The 20,596-nt window shown below is 41.3% G+C and overlaps 1 protein-coding gene, 1 long non-coding RNA gene and 1 pseudogene across 3 annotated transcripts in view; 2 read left to right on the top strand and 1 right to left on the bottom strand.

Moving 5' to 3' along the window:
* LOC101837898 (ATP-binding cassette sub-family A member 17) overlaps positions 1–20,596 on the top strand; it is a 77,581-nt gene that overhangs the window by 2,991 nt on the left and 53,994 nt on the right. Inside the window, exons 2-10 of one of the 2 annotated variants that reach the window (XM_040748229.1) lie at positions 178–257; positions 1,513–1,774; positions 2,527–2,654; positions 3,713–3,878; positions 7,393–7,652; positions 9,468–9,584; positions 14,421–14,538; positions 17,196–17,369; positions 19,610–19,782. In XM_040748229.1, coding sequence (XP_040604163.1) covers positions 204–257; positions 1,513–1,774; positions 2,527–2,654; positions 3,713–3,878; positions 7,393–7,652; positions 9,468–9,584; positions 14,421–14,538; positions 17,196–17,369; positions 19,610–19,782 — 1,452 coding nt within the window. In that variant the 5' untranslated portion in view covers positions 178–203. Of the gene's footprint in view, positions 1–125; positions 258–1,512; positions 1,775–2,526; positions 2,655–3,712; positions 3,879–7,392; positions 7,653–9,467; positions 9,585–14,420; positions 14,539–17,195; positions 17,370–19,609; positions 19,783–20,596 lie in introns of those variants that run through there. The other variant, XM_040748230.1, reaches the window with a different exon arrangement.
* Positions 9,598–12,434, top strand: LOC106022075 (annotated as a pseudogene).
* LOC121141260 lies at positions 14,740–20,380 on the bottom strand. Its single transcript, XR_005878127.1, has 5 exons — positions 20,251–20,380; positions 19,608–19,795; positions 17,549–18,157; positions 17,243–17,353; positions 14,740–16,532 (listed from the first exon to the last, which is right to left on the bottom strand). It is a non-coding gene; the product is annotated as an uncharacterized LOC121141260 (long non-coding RNA).

Raw genomic sequence — 20,596 nt, 5'->3', positions numbered from 1 at the left:
CTTGGCTGTCCTGGAACTCACTCTGTAGGTCAGGCTGGCCTTGAACTCACAGAGATCTGCCTGCCTCTGCCTCCAGGGTGCTGGAATCAAAGGTGTGAACCACTACATGTGACTGAAAGAATACTTCTAAACATTTTTTGTTATACATATTATTTTCTCAATTTGTCTCCTGACTAGTGGTGAACATCTTCAGCTGTGAGAAAATGGCAGTGTTCAAGAAGTTAAAACTTCTTCTCTGGAAGAATTTCATCTTAAAGGTACAGGCATGCTTATCTGTGGGGAAGACAGGTCCTGGGGAGCAACCGCAAGCTTAAGTTAAATAAGTTCCAGTCATAGTTTCTCTTCCTGAGGCTGTTATAAACACCCTGACAAAAGCAACCTAGGGGAGAGGGTTTATTCTGACTTACAGCTTAAAGGTATAGTTATCCCAGTGGGGAAGTTGTTGTGTCCCCCTTGAAGCAGGTGGAGACATCACATCCACAGCCAGGGAGCAGAGGACAGTGAATGCATACTGTTGTTCTGTTCCCCTTTTCCACTTACACAGTCTGAGATCCTAGCTACAGAATGGTGGCACTCACGCTAAGCAAGTCTTATCACCTCAGTTAATACAAGTTAATCCCCACAGGCATGCCCGGAGGCCTGTCTCCCAAGTGATTTTAGATTCTGTCAAATTAACATCACAATCACTAATAATGAGTTGAAGAACAATTAAGAACTTTATTTCTAAAAATTCATACTCTCACCATAATTCTGTTAACTCTCATTGTTTTTTATTGAAATTATTATTTTTAATAGTAATAAGAATATAGTGGCCCAGAGGAAAACATTGTATTTTCATTCTCAAAAATATTTTTTTTTGCTTTTTATTTTTTTATTATTTTAATTTTAAATAGCTTGTTTTACATGTCAATCCCAGTTGATTTCTAGTCATTGATGATTTTTTTTTCGAGACAGAGTTTCTCTGTATTGTTTTGGAGGCTGTCCTGAAACTCACTCTGTAAACCAGGCTGGCCTCGAACTCACAGAGATCCTCCTGCCTTTGCCTCCCGAGTGCTGGGACTAAAGGTGTGCACCACCAACGCCGGGCCATTGATGATTTTGAAGTAGTATTAAGTGGAGATGCTTAACTAGCTCTCATCCTATCTTTTCATATGTGTGTGTGTGTGTGTGTGTGTAGGCTAGAAGAAATAAAGTTTTTCATATTTTTGTTTTTGTTTGTTTTGCAACAAGGTCTCAAAGGTATATCAAAGGATGGGCTCGAACTTCTTAAGAAGCCAAGGATAACCTTGAATTTCTGATCTCTCTGCCTTCAAACCTCTTAAGTGCTAGGATTAAAGATGTGACTCACCACATTTGGTTTATTCAGTACTGGGGATCATGCTTCATACATGCTAAGAAAGTACTTAGAAGATGTCTCCACTCTCAGGGGTTTAAATAGAATAATGCTTGCCATGTAGAAATTTACACTTGGGTTTTTCTGGTATTAACACACAGCTGTTGTTTCTATTTTAGAAGCGGAAGACTCTGATAACACTTCTCGAAATCTTGATGCCTTTAATATTTTCTGCAATTGTATTGTATCTTCGTTTCAATAGTATGTCAAAACATGTAGCGTCTACTAACTACCAAACGGTTGATATCAGTTTACTGCCAGTGTATTTCTATAATTATCCTCTGAAAAGTAAATTTCAGTTGGTTTATATCCCTTCCAAAAGCGAGACTTTGAAAGCGGTTACTGAAATGGTGGAACAAACCTTTGCTGTTGACTTTGAAGGTCAGATATAAGATGGGATAGGGAGGGCATTTCACTTTTTATTGTACTGACATGTTTTATTACACTTATTTATTGTGGGTGTGGGTATAGGTGTGTGTATGTGTATGTGCCATGTCACACAAGTGGAAGTCGGGACAACTTGCTTGTTTCTAACTAGCTCCTATAACTTTTAAATTAACCCATATTTTTAATCTACATTTTTCCACATGCTTGTTACATCATCTCCATTATGCCCTTCCCAGTTAATTCCATGGTGACTGCATGCATTTCTTCTTCTCAGCATCCTCTCTTCCTCCAAAATCCTGCCTAGCTATTGGGCATTCAGTTTTTTTTTTTCCGAGGCAGGGTTTCTCTGTGGCTTTGGAGGCTGTCCTGGAACTCACTCTTGTAGACCAGGATGGCCACAAACTCACAGAGATCCATCTGCCTCTGCCTCCCGAGTGCTGGGACTAAAGGCCTGCGCCACCAGCACCTGGCAAAATCATGCCTTTTAACTAGTCTTATTCTCTGTCTCTCTGTCTCTGTCTCTGTCTCTCTGTCTCTGTCTCTGTCTCTGTCTCTCTGTCTCTGTCTCTCTGTCTCTGTCTCTCTGTCTCTGTCTCTGTCTCTCTCTCTCTGCTCATATGTTTGCAGAATGACCGAGTGAGTGAATGGAGAAGTAAGCTGGAATCTTAAATCTCCTTAGGTAGATGGTTGATGGCATCACTTGTTTTCATGTCCAGCTATTCACTGACTGTTTTTTCTCTTTGTAGTTCTCGGCTTTCCTTCGGTGCCTTTATTTGAAAACTATATAATTAAGGATCCCAAGTCTTTCTACATACTGGTAGGAATTGTTTTTGACCATAGCTTCAATAGCAGCAATGAACCTTTGCCACTTGTGGTAAGAAAATCTTTTGTTTAACAATCTTAATATGTGACTACACCCTGAGTGTGGTCAATCAGGATCTCTACCCCCCAGCTTTCTTCTGTGGCAGCTTTGTCCTCTTATTACCAAAGGAAATGAGTGGATATTCCAAATTCTTATCTTACAGTCCACTTCACTGTTTTCAGACTGTTTAAAAGAGATCTGTTCTGAGCAAGTCCCTATCCTCAGTACAGGATGGAGTGCGTTCAGCTGTTTGGGTACAGAAGCTGACTTGACCACTTGACCAAAGAAACTTGAATCCCAGCTCTGCAATTTAGCAGCAGTGTATCCATGGGAAAGTTATTAACATTTCTGAGTTAAATTTCTGTTTTGTTACCTGTGTAGTTGAGTTTAAATTAGTGCCTGGATTATGAGTTGGTTTTCAGGTTTATGCATGTAAAGTGCTTAGAACAGAGCAGTTGGGTAGATGGGGAGCAAGAATTTTCTGGTTGTATTAGTTAACTATCATTACTACTTGTCACACAGATTTAGATATGATAGCTCTGCATGTGTATTTAAAGAAAGAGCATTATGCTAAACAAGAATATTTGATTTGTGTTTGCAATGGGTAAAACACCTAATGACTTTTAGAACTTGCACTGTGATTAATAAAAATCAACAATATTTTGCAAGCATGTGTTAATGTCACCTACATGTCAGATACCACATTATGTAATCCTCCAGGCCTCTAACCAGTCAGAGACTATCATTGTCATCCCCCTTTCACTGTGAAGGAGCTGAGGCATAATGATTAGGTGATTAACTTGCTAAGGGTGACAGCACTAAAATAAGAAATTTGGGGCTGAGGTCAAGGTGACCTTGTTCCAGAGTATTCTACAGTACATTGCTCTTTTCCCAAGGTGGTCACAGGGATAACTTGCAGAGAAATACAGGGAAGACCATTGTGTGGCTCCAGGAGGGACACTTGCCTGTGTGGGTCTTAAAGAGTTAAAGTCAAATAGTTTTGCTGTGTCCTGTACCATTGCTGAGTTCCAGGAACTCATGGCCAAATGTTTTCTCCTTGTTTTTCATAGGTTAAGTATGACTTGCGCTTCAGTTATGTTCAGAGGAACTTTGCACCATCACTGAAGCATTTATTTTTTCCAGATGAGATAGAAGGCTGGTGCACAGCATTTCTTTATCCTCCTAATCTAAGCCAAGAACCCCGGGAATTTGTATACGCTGATGGGGGAAACCCTGGTGAGCAAACTCTGAAGCCTGTAACTTTACCATGAGCACAGCCACATTTGCCCTCCACTACATATTTGTGTCACTAGTTGTGATACTGTTTTGCTAACTGAATGTTTGCCTAAGATTAGCATTTCAGTAGAGGTCCAAGGAGCTGCCTTTGGAAAAGTGGCATTCAATAAAATGGTTATATTCCAGTGTAAGTTAAAACAGCAGGTATGCATTTTTATTGTTTATAATGACTTTGAATTGCTTGAAAGAATGAAAGCATTTTACTAGAACAAGGAGTGTGAGTTTCTACAATTGTAACGTTTTGCTTTTTAAAGTATGTTTGCTACTGTTCTCTACAAACTACAACTTAAGTGACTTTCTTTAATTTGTTGAAACCCTATAAAATAATGATTCCTTTACCTTTTCCTTTTCATTTTAGGAAAGTTACTACTGGACTGGGGGTGTGCCTCAGTGGCGCTTGCCTAACATGCATAAAACCTCGTGCTCAGTCAAGTCTCTAGTACTACTAAAACATACATGCACTGCTGACTGTTAGGGATGCTGTGTGGGAATTCATCTTGGTGTAATGGTTTCTTCCAAAGACACTGACAGGAAAGGCCTCCCATAGGCTAGACAGAGAGCACAGCATTCACAGACTGTTTTTTGCCACACTAGCCTCTGCCTGATGGTGTAGTTAGGGAGCAGAACTCAGCCAGAGAACTGGGCAGACAGCAGTGCATTTACCTTGAGCACAGCCACCCTGTTGTTCTCAAGTAGCCTGCTGAGAACCCATGGGCATTTCTGTGTTTCTTGGGCAGCACACATGCAGGACCAGAGTGGAACCACAATAACAAAAATGGCCAGTTACTTAGGGAAGATGTAACTTACATTTGGTGACTGCGTAATGTTTATGTGACCTCCCTTTTCCACCTGTAAGTAACACTCTCCTTTTCTTCCCCTTTCCCAAATCCTATAGTTTTGGGGATCAAACCCATGACTTTGCACATAATAGGCCAACGTTCTACTACTGAGCTATACCTCTAGCCCTGTTCTGTTGTTTGTTTCCCTTTACAGCACTGGGGTCAGAGCTTAGCATCTTACATATACAAGCCAAGTATTCTATCACTAAACTGTCTCCCAAGACCTGTCCTGTTGTTTTAGCTTCCCTCCCTCCCTCCCTTCCTTTTTTCTTTCTAGCTAGGATCACATGGAGCCCAAGCTGACCTCAAACTCACTTCAAAGTCAAGGATAAGTTTGAATTATTGATGTTCCTGCCACCACCTTCCAAGTACTGGGATTACAAGATTGTGTCATCACACCCAGTCTTGTTATGTTGTTTTGAACACCCATCCTATTCAACATGTATGTTCCTTTTATCCATGTTTTGCATGTCTCATTCATTCTTCACTAAAAATACTACTTGTATTATCTATTTTCCTTTTCATTTGACGAAGGAGGGACAGACAACTGTTAACACTTCTGCAGGGCTCCCTGCCTGACTGCCTGTGTTGTTTTAAAGATTCTGCTCCTGATTTGAAGGACATCTCCAGGCTCTGCCTCCAGAATTCCTGGAATTTGGGGCTAGGGAGATAGTTTAGTTTGTATAGTGTTACCACACAAGCTGAGAACCTGAGTCCAATCTCCAGGATTTATGTAAAAGACTGGGAATGATATCACATGTTTATAATCTCCATGCTAGAAGGCAGAGATAGGCTGATTCCTAGGGCTCACTGAGCAGCCTAGCCTAATTAGCAAAACCCAGGTCCCAGTGAGAGAACCTGTCTCAAAAAATAAGGCCGATGGCTCTTCAGGAATAACACCCAAGGTTGGCCTTTATCCTCTACACACAAGCTCATGTGCACACATGGGGGTGGTAAGGGCAGGGGTGGGGCAGGTATGGGGTGGGTTCTGAACACCTGACCTCTGCATTGGCTAATGTTTCCTTTGAATTTACTTGCTCTTTCTGAATCTTTACATCTCTCTTTGATTCCAATTCCATCTACTTTGCTGATCCACAACTAGCTGGAGAATACTAGCTGCCTCTTTTTCCAGATCTCACGGTCTCAGCTGGCTATGCCAAGCTCCACTCTTTTGTCTTCTACTCTGGAATCACAGCCTGAGAAGGTGCCCTTCCCCTCACTGTTTCACTCAGGATAAATAGATAACTTTAAAATCAGAAGCCTAGGAGTTCCTATGCGCTAAGGCATAGCACGTGGCTCTGAAGCTGGATGTAATTCCAGGGACCACAATCCTTCTCTGCAGGGAACACTGCTGGCTGCGAGTTCTTCTTAGTATCTTCGTTCTGTCATTTTGTTCTCTGCTATGGGAAGGGACACAACTGTATCTAACAGTGCAGACATCCCTACTTGGCACCCAGTTTCCTGGACCTGCCCATTCCATGACAATTTCCCGTTTCTGATCTGGCAATTCCAGACTTATGGAAAAGTGATCGCACATACTCTCTAACTCATTTTAGGGTTCTTGTTTTCCCCATTTGTGAGAGGTTGGACATGAACACCAATTAAGCAACTGTTCTTCCACAATTGATCATCAACCGGGCAGTAGTGGCACATGCCTTTAATCCCAGCACTCGGGAGGCAGAGACAGGTGGATCTCTATGCGTTCAAGGCCAGCCTGATGTATAAAGGGAGTTCCAGGACCGCCAGGGCTACACAGAGAAACCCTGTCTCGAAAAACCAAAAAAAAAAAAATTCAAAACTGATCATCAACCACTCATTATAGGATGACCACACAATTGTCTTTCAGTCTTGGGCCTGCATGCCTATCAACTGGAATTCAAGTCTGAGTAACCAAATATTTACTCTGCTTCTAGACAGTATCCTATAATTGTTTAGTGAAAACACTCCTACAAAACAAACACGAATGCATAACAATATCCAGGACTACTTGCCAGCAATTTTCCCTTCCATTTTCTAGCTTGACAGATCTGGAGGTCTGCCTATGTCTAGACAATAGGACACAGTGGTCACCTCTACTGCAGGGCTCTGTACTACACTCTACTACCCCTCCACCGAGGCTGGTTACTCTTGCTTGGAACTAGATACCACTCAGCGGATCCTTACCTTGCAACCTGTTTTTATTGAAAGTTGATCCTGGTACACCAGCTACACTACAGAAATGACGGTTGCTTATGCTAAGGACAGTGTTTGTGGCTTACCAGCAAAACACAGAAACTTAGCCCTCAGGCTATGCAGCAGTCACAGCACAATCAGGAAATCTTTGTATTTTTAACTATCCTGTATTTATTGTATAATCAAAACTACAGAACAGGTGCTCTGTTCACAGAAGCAGAGAAGGAAGACCCCTGTATAGAACATGCCTTGATTTTCTGCCAGAACTCATTTTCTGATCAATGCTTCATTTCCATGGCTCTCCAAAGTGACTCCTCTCTGTCGTCTAAGAATCCCTTCTGGCTGTTGTCTGTCTTAATGACTAGCCAGGATCCACCTGAATTTTCAGTCATTTCGATCTTCAGTCTTTACTTTCTTATGCTTGATATTCTGGTTTCTTGCAGGATACAACAAAGAAGGCTTCCTGGCAATACAGCATGCAGTAGACAAAGCCATTATGCGGCACCATGCTCCCAACGCAACTCTCAACATGTTCAAGAATCTCCGTGTACTGCTGCAGAGATTCCCACTTGGGCCCCATATCCGGGACCCGTTCTTAATGATCCTTCAGAATGAGTTCCCTCTGCTCCTCGTGCTCAACTTCATTTGTGTTGAGCTCATAGTCATCAATTCCATTTTACTGGAGAAGGAGAAGAAACTGAAGGTAGCTCTTTCTACTCAGATGGAAAGTGCAGGGCGATGGGGAGGCTGCTAATGAAATGTCTACAGTGTGACTGAGGCCCAAGCAGGTGGGAGGATTCACCAGCCTCTCTGGTGCATTGGAAATCAGAAGTACTTTCATATTTTTATCCCGCTTGCAGTCTAGGGAGCCTTATCTCTTGTTAGCACACATATCCCAACATAGTCAGCCCGTTAGGTTATCACACAGTCGCCAATAAGGCAGGCATTCAATATTCACACAGAGGGGATTTTTATCCACAATAAACTTACTCCCATTTTGTGGGAAGATGGTTGAGAAACGTGTTCTAGGAAAATGCAACCTAAGACAGGGTCTTTCCCCTCTGAGTTGGTTCCAAAACTAGCTTCAATGTTTACTGTCTGTGCTCTTCTATCTACATAACCTCTATTACTTCCTTTCTCACTTTCTTTCCTTTAAAAAATACCTTGTATTACTTAGGTGTTTATTTCTCAGACATGGTCTCCTTCTGTAGCCAATAGTGACCTGGAATCCAATGTGTTATTCAGACTGACCATGAACTTATGTACCATTTGCTTCAACCTCCCCTGCGCTAGAGATACATCTAGCTAAAATCTTCTCACTTTGAGAAGTATTTTTAAAATACTTTTTTAATGTATGTATTTTATGTATAGGCTGTTTTCATCTGCATATGCATTGGCACACCAGAAGAGGGCACTGGATCCCATGGGCCTTCAGTTAGAGATGGTTGTGAGTCAGAATATGGGTGCTGGTAATTGACAGAGATGATGTGCACCATGTGGGTGCTGGGAATTGAACTCAGGAACTCTGGAAGAGCAGCCAGTGCTTTTACCATTGAACCATTTTTCCAGCCCCGATTTTCTTGTCTTTTTAATTGATTCTTATGATTGCATATTAAAATCCTTTGAGGCTTTTCTTGACCTCATTGATGACATCTGTGGCTATAGAGCTGTTTTCCCTGGCCTACTTTGTCTTGTGCAATCAGTTGGAAAAGGCCGACTGACAGGGCTGCTTCTTGAGACTGCCTATTGGGATGGATGACAGTGGGACAATGGCTGACAGGTAGATCTGCTCTATCCAATTTTATACTCACTGAAAAACCCCAGGAAACTAGGAGCTTCTGGCATGTGGCTCGGATACCCTCTTAGTTTCCACTTGTGTGATGAAATTGGGCCTTCCCTATTTTTTTACTTCAACAACAAACTTGTATAGACACTGGTAGGTATAAAATGTCTACACTTTGGTCATGTTTTTCTTCTTGATACTTGAATCTTCTTTTCAGATGAATTTAACACTGTAGAAGTTAGGCTTGAAGGCATATGGTAAATATGCTGTTGGTTCATTCATTTACTGAATGTCTCCTGTAAGTAAATGGCCCTGAGAATAAAGTCCAAACTTTTCTTTTTTGTGACAAGGTCTCAATATAGAACCCCTAACCGGCCTGGAACATGCTCTATAGACTGGCATTGTGCTTCTGATAAATTTTGTTGCCTCTGTCTCAAAAATGCTGGGATTATAGGCATAGACTACTCTACTCTGCTTTAACGTCTAAACTCCTTATGTGTCCTACTTTTAAATTCTCCCAGCAGTTTTTTAATGTTCATACAGTGCATACTCCATTCACAGTTAGACCAAGTACTACTCCATTTTATTCTCTTGCCTTCTAGCTGCTGGGTACCCAGCACTGCCTCTACTCAGTCCACATAACCTGTCATCCTGACCCACTGAGTTTCAGTAACACACTCCCAGATTGTACCTAGGACAAGTAGATTAACACTTGGCTCTTTCCCTTTTTTCTAGGAATATATGTGTATGATGGGATTGGAGAGCTGGCTGCACTGGGTTGCTTGGTTCATTACATTCTTCATTTCTGTCTTAATTGCTGTTTCTGTTATGACCATTCTTTTATGCACAAAGGTATGCTCTGTTCTTTAAAATATGGTGAGCTATGAATGGATAGGAAAGAACCTGGTATGGTATGGGTGCTACAGTTATTGATGACCATTTGGGAAAACTCTGATGAATATCCAGTCGTATTTGTTGAAATTCTGGGGAATTGAGCATTTTTTTCCTCCCCCCTTTTCTTGTTTTTCTTTTTGAGACAGAGGCTCATTATGGACTCCTGGCTACCCTAGAATTCCCTATGTAGACCAGTATGACCTTGTATTTGTGTTAATCCTCAACCTTACCCCCAAAGTACTAGGATTTCATGTGCTATGATACCTAATTTAGTACTAAGGAACTTAAGGATCACAAAAATGCATTTTTATAAACTTTAAAAGATAAAATTCATATGGTACATTAGTTGAAAATAGTTACTCTAAAACATTATTTTATAAGTAGTTTGCGTCACAGGACCAGACTGTGAAGAATAGTAAGCAGAATGAATACTTCCCTGGAACAGAGTGGCTGCTACAGTAACAGAGAAACACTTTTGAGGTGCAGTGATGCACAGAGGGAGCCAGAGCTTGCTATTGGTGGAGTACTCCAGGCTGGACAGCAAAATAAAGATAACTCATGAGAGGTAAAAGCTCAGATTCACAGTTGCATACGTAGCCATCTAGAAGGCCTCCAGAGTTGTGAGGTGTGGCTCAATGAACAGGTAGACCTCATCTATCGGCGTAAAGAGGAGACACTTCGGCAACAGGCGCAGCAGCCTTATTGGCTAATGGGCCAATTCAATTGTCTTTTTTTTTTTTTTTTTTTTTGGTTTTTCGAGACAGGGTTTCTCTGTGGCTTTGGAGCCTGTCCTGGAACTCGCTTGGTAGTCCAGGCTGGTCTCGAACTCACAGAGATCCGCCTGCCTCTGCCTCCCGAGTGCTGGGATTAAAGGCGTGCGCCACCAACGCCCGGCCAATTCAGTTGTCTTATTCATCAACTGGAGCACACCCAGAACAAAGGTCTCACCAATCAAGTATCTCTGTGCCTGGAGAGACTGGGCATTTTGGCCCTTATGCCTGAAGATTTGACTATCTTACTCTTCGAAGCAGACACATCTGCTCTGCGCCAGACCATCCCCACATATGGATCCCTTAAGACAATTCAGATTCTTGAACGCCTGATGGCTTATGCTAGCTCTTCAAATATTGGGCCTTTCCTAGAGAAAAGAGGCCATATCCAGGTGCCAGAGCAGAAGTCAGCATCTAACAGCGCAGCTGTTTCTCTCAGCAAATGGTTCTTGTAAGTAAACCTGCCATTGGTCATCAGGCTCCTTATGTACCCAGTACCAACCCACAGGACTGGCTTACCCCAAAACAGACCTTGGAGAGTAGCCAGACTTCTGCCAGAGCCTGCAGTTTCTTCAGCAATGCCTGGGTCAATATAAAGGGCTTAGAAAACTGGCTCCTTAACAGTCATCAACAAGTTATTCCTGGGAAACCAAGTTCCTCAAAGTGTAACAGCCACTGTAGCACCAGCTCTTTCTCTACTAAGTAGAAAAGGTCAAAGATGTAGAGCTCCTTGATCAAGATGAGCTAGACCTGTGTGATTGGTTGGTGACTCCCCAAGAATCCTGTGCACTGGAGAAGCCCGAGAATGGCAGCTGTGAAACCAGTGAGAAGTTTAAACTCTTATTCCAGGTATTCAAGGAGCCCTACATTGGGAATGATTGGCTTGTCAAGCCTGACTCCTGTACCAACTGTCAGGGTAACCAACCCAGAGGTGTGGAGATTGAGAACCTGGGCAATCTGAAGCACCTGAATGACCACTTGGAGGCTAAAAAAAAAAAAAAAAAAAACACTGTCAGTACCCAGCATGACCACTGAGGGTTGGCTTGTCCAGAACCATCAAGACCCATGTAAAGCCGAGGAAGTATGCAAAGCCAGTGAGCCCTGCACAAGCTTTGCAGACTGTGTGTGTGATGACAACGGTGAGAAGGAAGCAGTGTGTAAATGGCTTCTGAAGAAATAAGGAAAGGATAAGAATAAAATGCCTATGGAACCCAAACCTGAGCCTGAGAAACACAAAGAGTCCCTGAATCTATGCCTCTACCCTTCCAGAAATGAACTAACAGAACAAGCTAAGGCAATAGCTCCTGCTAAAATTGCTGATTCCTTCCAAGTCATAAGGAACAGTTCCTTGTCAGAGTGGCTATTGGGCCCTAATAAGGAGGAGGTCCTAAGGAAGTGCCTAGTACTGAAGACAGAGCTGGCAAAGAAATGCACAAGGTCCTATTGCCACTTCCTGGTGTCCTTTTAATGCTGCTGACTAGGTCTTACCGGGAAAGAACGTGGGAAACCTCAGCCAGTTGACCTCTGGAGAAGATAAGTGGCTACTTTGACAAAAGGGCCAGGAATTATGTCTTAATTCACCCCTACAAGAAGATCTTAACTTCCATGGCCTCCCAGCAGTTTGTGATCTCTTTGCCTGTATGCAGCTTAAAGTTGATAAAGACAAATGACTGTATAGAACTCTAATTATGTGAAGCAATGGACTACTAGAATTAAGCAACTTTCCTGAATCCTTGAGCTGAGTGACTGTGTCTTGCCAAACCATGCTTATTCCAAGGCCTGACTAGTCAGCTTAATTCCTCTCCTGCTTAGTTTTGAACTAGTAAACAGAAATCATCAGATTATGATTTAGTGTGTGAATGAGGCTTGATGCTACAGTGTGATTTGGTTCCTTCTTACAGAAGCACTAACTTAACCGAAAAAGCATCTCGGTACACTGGCCTTGAGTAACACCCATGGCAAACACTAGTTTTAAAAGTAAATTATTTCTATATACTGTGTTAATGTGTTCTAAAACTAGTAAACTTCCCTGACTTTTGATTGTCTTTTAGCTGTTTCTCTTGCTATGAGCTTCTAGTGGTTTGAAATTTTTCTGTTTAGTTGATATATAGAGTATTTCACACAATTAACCTTGCCTATATATTTTTCCCTAAATGTCTATTCATTACATTGCAATTTTTGATATAAAAATTTAGCCTACATGTCATTTCTAACATTTTTCATTTGAAAGAATCTAAGCCTACTGCACTTGTTGCCTTTATTCCTTTCTAAGTATCCAGTGAGCTCTTTGAAAAGGACTCTATTGGCCGGGCGTTGGTGGCTCACGCCTTTAATCCCAGCACTCGGGAGGCAGAGGCAGGCGGATCTCTGTGAGTTCGAGGCCATCCTGGTCTACAAAGCGAGTTCCAGGAAAGCCTCCAAAACAATACAGAGAAATGCTGCCTCGAAAAACCAAAAAAAAAAAAAAAAAAAAAAAAAAAGGACTCTATTGCTTCAAGACCACTTTTAGGGAAGTCAGAATCCCCAAAGTCCTACAGACTTTGTCTTTGAATGTAGTACTTGACCACTCATCACCCTAAGGATTTGTTGGTGCATCCTGTGTAAATGGAAGCTGAGCTTGACACCCTGTGCTCTCAACTAGGGATAAAGTCAATGTCCTGCTACTTCAAGCACAGCACCCGAAACCTCCAAAAAGTATGGTGCAGTGACATTTTTGATTAACAGGCTGTGCTCAACACTTGTGCATTGGAGTGTTTATTGAATGGAGTGATATGGCGTCCTTGAGTTACACCTATATTTTAGAAAGTTTCTCTGTAGGAGAGTAACAGGATTTATGTTCTGCAGTTCTCTAGGATAGCTTAGCTGCTTTCTATGCTCTGAACTATGAAGCCTCTGAGCTGCCTATGCTATTGGAAGTACTTGCGGGAAAATTTTATGGTCCCATAGTGACATTACCATACAGCTTTGCTAAACTCTGAATCACAGCTGAAAAGAGCCTTATATTTTCTTATGTCTCCCCAGATGTTACTGAGTATTATAAAGTTGGTGAGTAAAAACAATTTAAGGAGCCTTCCCAAAATCTTAGGTTGCAGGGAACTTTGTAGTTTCTCTTTTGAGGGCTAACAAACTGTATTTTACATTATTAAAATATAATTTAAGTTAATCACTATGCTAATGATATAGTAAACATTATTCTGCATTTCTAAGTTTTATAACTCAATTAAAACCATATTGGCCACATAAAAAAACCCACATTATTTTACTTCCTTGTTATCACGCTTTTCTTTTATGCTGTCAATGGAGTTTGATATTAACATTTGCCGGCTTTCATTTAATAACCCACTACTTAGATAAATAATAACTTACTTTCTAAGTTGTTAATGTTGTGTCAGTGTGGTGAAAGGAAGGAAGAAGCCCTAGACTAAACAGGAAAATATTTCAAACAAAGGAAATATCCAGAAAGCATTAAAACAGAAGACACGAGGTAACAAAAGGAACACCAAATACATGGCATAGTGATAATGTAACCACGAGTTGAACTTATGCTGGGGGCATAGCTCAGTGTAGAATATATGTCTAGTGTATTTAAGACCCTTAGTTCAATACCCAAGATAACCCCCTCAAAAGAAAATATAATAATCCACATTAGATCAAAAATTGAATCCAAACTTTTTTCCTGAGAAATACTCATAGCATAATTTATAAATGATATCAGATGGCAGATCAGATGTCTACCTTAAAAAATCTGGGAGAAACGGCTCAGTGGTTGGGAGCACAGGCTGTTCTTCCAGAGGATCTGGGTTCAATTCCCAGAACCCCCATGGCTGCTCATAACTGCCTGTAACTCCAGTTCCAGGGGATCTGACACTCTGACACAGATATACATGCAGGTAAAACCCAAATGCACAGGAAATAAAAATAAAAAACAGACTATAAAAATATATTGCAATTCTAAATTAAGAATATTTTCTACAGTGTTTTATGGGTTCTTCATGCTTTCTTCACATCTACGATTGTTTTGTAGGTAAACAATGTGGCTGTGTTCAGGAACAGTAACCCTACCTTGATATTTATTTTTCTAATGTGTTTTGCCACTGCCACAATTTTCTTTGCATTCATGATGAGCACATTCTTTCAAAGAGGTGAGTACTGATGTCATTTTCTGTTGGGGGATGTTAATGATTATTTTCTGAAAGCATTGTCATTCCTGTTACTTAGAGCATTTAGTATTATTCCTCCACAGCTAAGTTTTCAGTTTCATAGTTATTTCAGCAATGGGAGAATTCTGCTCTCTATTAAAGCCCTGTTAAAACACATAAGATATATATATATATTTTTTTTTATTTGGTCCTGTTGGAGGTCTTACATCTGAAATATTTATACATGACTTGATGAATCATAGAAGATAGAAATGATAGGAGAATTGAAGTGAGTTAGTTACCCTCACTTCATTAAGAGAAAAATGAGCTCAGCAGTTGCCCCAAAAGACAGTGTTTACAAGAACCAGGAAAGAGAAATGTATTATTCATATTTACGAATGTTTTTATATCAAATAGCACGCTGTAATATGTGATTCCTGGAAAAATACTGACTTTGCCAAGATGGAGGAGGATTCAAACTTTGAATTCCACTTCCCCTCCATAGTTTCATAGCAAGCATAAAGGGGCACTAGTCAAGTTAGGGAATTTAGAAAGAGTATGAGCATGGAAGGATGTCTACAATTGAGGTTTAAGAGTGCTCAAGGTGCTGGGTGGTGGCGGTGCATACCTTTAACCCAGCACTCAGGAGGCAGAGGCAGGTGGATCTCTGTGAGTTCAGGTGCAGCCTGGTCTACAGAGCGAGTTCCAGGACAGCCAGGGCTATGCAGAGAAACACTGTCTCAAAAAAAAAAAAAGAGCTAAGGTTAAAACTTTGAAAGTTAGGCCGGGTGGTGGTAGTGCACACCTTCAATCCTAGTACTCAGGAGGCTGAGGCAGGAGGATCTCCGTGAGTTCAAGAACAGCCTGGTCTACATCATAGTAAGTTCCAGAATAGCCAGAGCTACATGATAGAGAGACCATGCATCACTATCAACAACAAAAAGTGTTGGCTCATGTCTGCAACTCCAGTACCTGGGCTGCTGAGACAAGACAATTGCTCTGAATTCAAGACCAATCTTTGTTACAAAAAACCAGACCAATGAGTACAACATAGCAAATATGTAGGGAAGAATAAAGTAAAAAGATAATCTATATCCTTGGGGAAACATTTTAGAAATTATGAATAATATAAAAGACATGTATCCAGAATAAATAAAATAACCCATGCAACTAAAAAAAAATCCTATCTCACACCAAACTCATAAAAGACATCACAGTAAGACTATATAGACCAGGAGGCTGGAGATATGGCTCAATGAGTTAAGAGCACTCAGTGTTCTGGCTAAAGACCCAGGTTTAACTCTAGTTCCCAGGGATCTTCTATGTTCTGCAGACACCTGTACAATGTGGTGCATAGAAGCACACAGAGACACACATTTTTAAAGTCTTTTTTAAAAGGGGGAGTGGTTGAAGAGCTGGTTCAGCAGTTAAGAGCACTTGGTGCTCTTTTTTTCTGAAATTATAATTATAACATCATTTTTCCTTTTCTTGCTCTCTCAAATTTATGATCCCGCTTTTAACTGTTGTTACATATACATGTATTCCTAAATATATAAATACAACCTGATCAATCAGTATAATGTTACTTGTATGTGTACGATTTCAAGGCTAATCACTTGGTATTCAATAAAGAACTGGAGAGCTCTTCCCTGGGGAAAAATATTTCTCCCACTCCAGTATTCCTTACTTGCATGTAATTCATTTTTTAGGGTTGGGGTCCCATAAGATTTCCTGCTTCCATGTTAATATGTCTATCGGGTCATCTTTGTTCAGGTCTTGTTTAGGTAGAGATGCTGGCGAGATTTCTTGAGTATAGCTTTCGGATATTTTCAGAAGATGCAATACCGCAGAAAACTTCTTTGTCCTTTGCATCTTAAGATTTTTACCGCCTCTTCCACTATGACTCTTGAGCTTCAGTGCTGTGTTGTAGATGTATCAGTTGGGGCTGGCATTACATGATCACTTGTTCTTCTGTAATGGTCTCTATTTTGTTGTTCCTTTAGTGAAGGATGAGACATATATATTTACATATATGTATATGCATACACAAATATGGATAAATACTTAGAATGAAATTAGGGATTATGATAGTTTAGTGAAGTGACAGTTCTTTCCCAAGATCCGTGACTTTCCCTGCCCTGGGAAGTTGGCTAGGCATAGTTTCCTTCCTGTTGAGTGGGCCTTAAATCCGATGAGAGGAATGTTGGTCATTACCAAGGTATCCGTGCCACCATTGTACCCTTAGGACTATGTGTCATGCTCATCATTGTAGCTCATAGGCATCATAGCTGTGTAGCAACATTGGTTGCTCTCCTAATTTGGTGTTATAGTGTGGCCCTGGCTGACCTGAAACTCACTTTGTAGACCAGGATGGCCTCGGATTTAAAAATCCATCTGCCTCTGCCTCTGCTTCTGCCTCCCAAGTGGTGGAATTAAAGGAGTGTGCCACCACACCCAGTTACTTTCATTTTATTAAAGTGCTGTAAATGTTTTCATATTTTACTAGTAAGAGTGCAAATATAAAAAGAGGTTGTTTCCCTTCAGAAATGATGGAACAGTCACAGAGACACTTCCTTTCATGGCAGGGAAACAAGGTGTATATCACAGTAACTTGCATGTTACTGATGAAATGCTTCATCTTTTCCCCTCTGAATCTGCAGCGCATGTAGGAACTGTGATAAGTGGCATCGTCTTCTTCTTGACTTACCTCCCCTACCTGTACATCACTTTCAGTTACCACCAGAGGACCTATGTCCAAAAGATAGCCTTTTGCCTCTTCTCAAATGTTGCCATGGCAATAGGAGTCCGATTCATCTCTCTGTTTGAAGCAAAAGGTAAGGTTTATTTTTCTTAAACTCTATTTAGGATGCCTACATGCTTTGAGCTGAGCAAGCCTGCCCTTCATTTCCAACTATGCATAAGTGACATATTTGTTTCATTTAGTGTTTGAGCATTTACATTATAATAGTTACTCTGTGGTCTGCTAAAGAGATTTATAATATGCTTCACAAACCTTACAGCATAAGCTGGGTGGTGGTGTCACATTCTTTAATCCCAACACTTGGGAGGCAGATCTCTTGGAGGCCAAGTTCCAGGACAGTCAGGTTTACACAGAGAAACCCTGCCTCAAAAAACAAAAACAAACAAACAAAAAGCTTACAGCATAGATATGGATATGGGAAGGGAAACTAAAGCATAGAAAATTGGAGCCAAACAGGTTGGCATGGGCCTATAGTCCCAGCTACTTGGAAGACTGAAGCAGGAAGGTTACTGGAGCCCAGGAATTCCATCCAGACAGCTTGGGCAACAGAGTGACTCTGTTTGAAAAAAAATGATTAGAAAGTATATGCTTATTTAATTCTATAGATATGAAATATATAACTTTATGATTAGAAGCTCAGAAAATAGTGAACATTACTGGTAATGTAGTTTCCACATATATTAGTCTCATTGCTTTTGGTGTCCCCTCTTTTAAAAATTTGTCTAGAAATAAATAACTTGTAAAGAGAAAGACTTACTTTGATTTACATATCTGTAGTTTCTAGTTGAAGAATAGGTAGCCTCCTTATGTTGGACTTCTGGGTGTCCAGCCCTTCATGAGAGATGTACACAGCAAAGCAAACTACCAGGGAATGAACAAGAAAACAAAGGGATACAAGTCTCATATTCTCTTCAAATACTCCCCCAATAACATAAAGACCTTCTGCTAAGCCCCACCTCCTCCTAAGCCCCACCTCCTCCTAAGCCACACCTCCTGGTTTTGTCCAACCTCCCTGGTGACCAAACCTTTTAACATATTCTGTTAGCTTTCCATCACTGTAGTAGATACCTGAGATGGTTAGCATTGAAAGATCCCAGCCTTAATTTGTTTTAAAAGTCTGCAAGGTTTCAGTCTATGGTTTGTTAATCCAGTGGAGGGAAAAATAACAAAATATTATCATTAAATTCAGATACATGAGAAAAGGGAAAAGACATGTTAGAATAAGAGACAACACATATGATACTAGCAAGCAGTTTATGTTCGGAATGTTTACAGAACTCATTCACATCATTAGAAATTTGCTCTTGTAATTTAAAATAACGAAGCAAAAACACTTGTCACTTTATGGGGAAAGAGACATTCAGAAGACTAACAAACATATAGGTGGTGGGAATCAAACCTGGGTCCTCTGGAGAAGCAACCAGTGTTCTTAACTGCTGAGCCATCTCTCCAGCCCAACTACATTTCTTTTTAAAAGATACTAATAAATCAAGAGAGGAGATGAAGTGAAACCAGGACTGTGAGATGGCTTAGTGGTTAAAGCAGCCTACCTTCGTGCCCGATGGCCAGAGTCTGGTCCTCAGAAACTGTGCGGTAGAAGAGGCAGAAAGCTGACCTCCTCTGTGTTGTCTTTTGACCTCCACACATGTACCATGGTACACATGCACACATACACATATAAATAAACAAATGCATGAAAAACAGAAATCAAAAATTCTCCATTAATTGGGCATGGTGGCATGTACCAGTAATTCCAGCTCCTAGAGAGGCTGAGGCTGGAGGAATGAAAGCTCATGGTCAGCCTGGAAAACTCAGAGACCTTGTCTATTAAACAAAAAAAATTAAAGGACTGGAAATACAGTTTGGTGGCACAGTGCTTGCTAATTGCATTAGGTCCAATTCTGAGTACTATTATAATAATATTAAAAGTCTGTGAAGGTTAGTGTTGGTTATCAACTTAATTGGAGCTGGCATCAACTAAGCAACATGTCTTTGTATATACTGGAAAGGATTAGCTGCAGGAAGAAGGACCTCTCATCCAGGGTAGGGAGCACACTCTAACGGTGGCTCAAGTTTGAAGATATTTGAGGGGAGTTGGTACCTTCCCACCCTGTTGGTAAGTGAACTGCTGCTGCTGCTGCCACCTTTTGCTAACATCAGAAACCAGCTTGGTTGCCTTTCCAATGTGGGATGAAGACCCGCACTCCAGGAATTCCCCAGGTCCTGATATCTGGATTAGGACTGCTGAGTGTTGTGGAATGAGCAGACTTCCCAACATGCAGAAAGCACCGTCCCCTGCCCCCTTCCTCACAGGCACGGGCATCCAGTGGAGGAACATAGGGAGTGTCCAAGGAGACTTTAGCTTCGCTCAGGTGCTGCTGCTGCTCCTGTGGGACTCACTCTTGTACTGTCTGATCGCCTTCATGGTGGAGTCTGTCTTCTCAGGGAAGTTTGCAATACCTAAATTTTGGTACTTCCTTGCCAAGGTAAGTTCTGATTCTGTTTTAGAGATGACAGATATTAGGATTTTTATATTTGTCATCTGTGTTCCTCCATCTCCCAATGATGTACTAATTAAGATCTCAAACACCTCCTAACTTCCAGCTTGTGGCTGGCTGTGGAGCATAGTTAACAGAGTCTCGGTTTCTCTGAACTTGTCCCACAGCTGATGCAATGGGCTTGAAGGTGAGACAGGGAGGATAACTTCACGCAGTGTACCTGGCAGTACCTTCAGATTCCTATATATGCCTGTGAATGCCAGACTCTGCATTATCCCATGGAACTAACTCACTCCCCAACATGCAGAGTTCCCACACACCCTTTCTCCATGGAGCTGCATGGATAGAGGGCCCTTTGAAACCTCTGTGATCACCGCAGTATGCCAATAGTAGTGTCACAACTCCAAAAATTCACAGCCTAAATTTTTCTTACAAATATGAGCCTTTTGGGCTTACCTTAGCCTCTCCCAGTGGCCTGTGGTGGTCTGCTCAGGCCTGGGACCTCTGCAGCATGTGTTCTGCCTCCTTCTTGGGATATGGAGAAACAAATACGCTATGACACCAGCAGCATCCCCATCTATGTGCCACACCCCACCCCGAGAACATGACTGTTGGTAAGGCAGCTTTCCAAGGACAGTCAGTTCCTGGAGATAAGACCACTTCCTTAGATTCTCTCTCAGTGCTGGGGAATCACAGGCTGAAATGCTGTTGACCTGTAATGCATCCATCACTGAGCTGATAACTTCTCCAGGTGCCACTAAACAGTTGATCTAACAAGTAACTGCCTGTGAGGCAGTCATCT

Source organism: Mesocricetus auratus, unplaced genomic scaffold, assembly GCF_017639785.1.
Source record: "Mesocricetus auratus isolate SY011 unplaced genomic scaffold, BCM_Maur_2.0 Super-Scaffold_100007, whole genome shotgun sequence".
NCBI classification, from domain to species: domain Eukaryota; kingdom Metazoa; phylum Chordata; class Mammalia; order Rodentia; family Cricetidae; genus Mesocricetus; species Mesocricetus auratus.
This window is presented reverse-complemented; position numbering and strand designations above follow the sequence as displayed.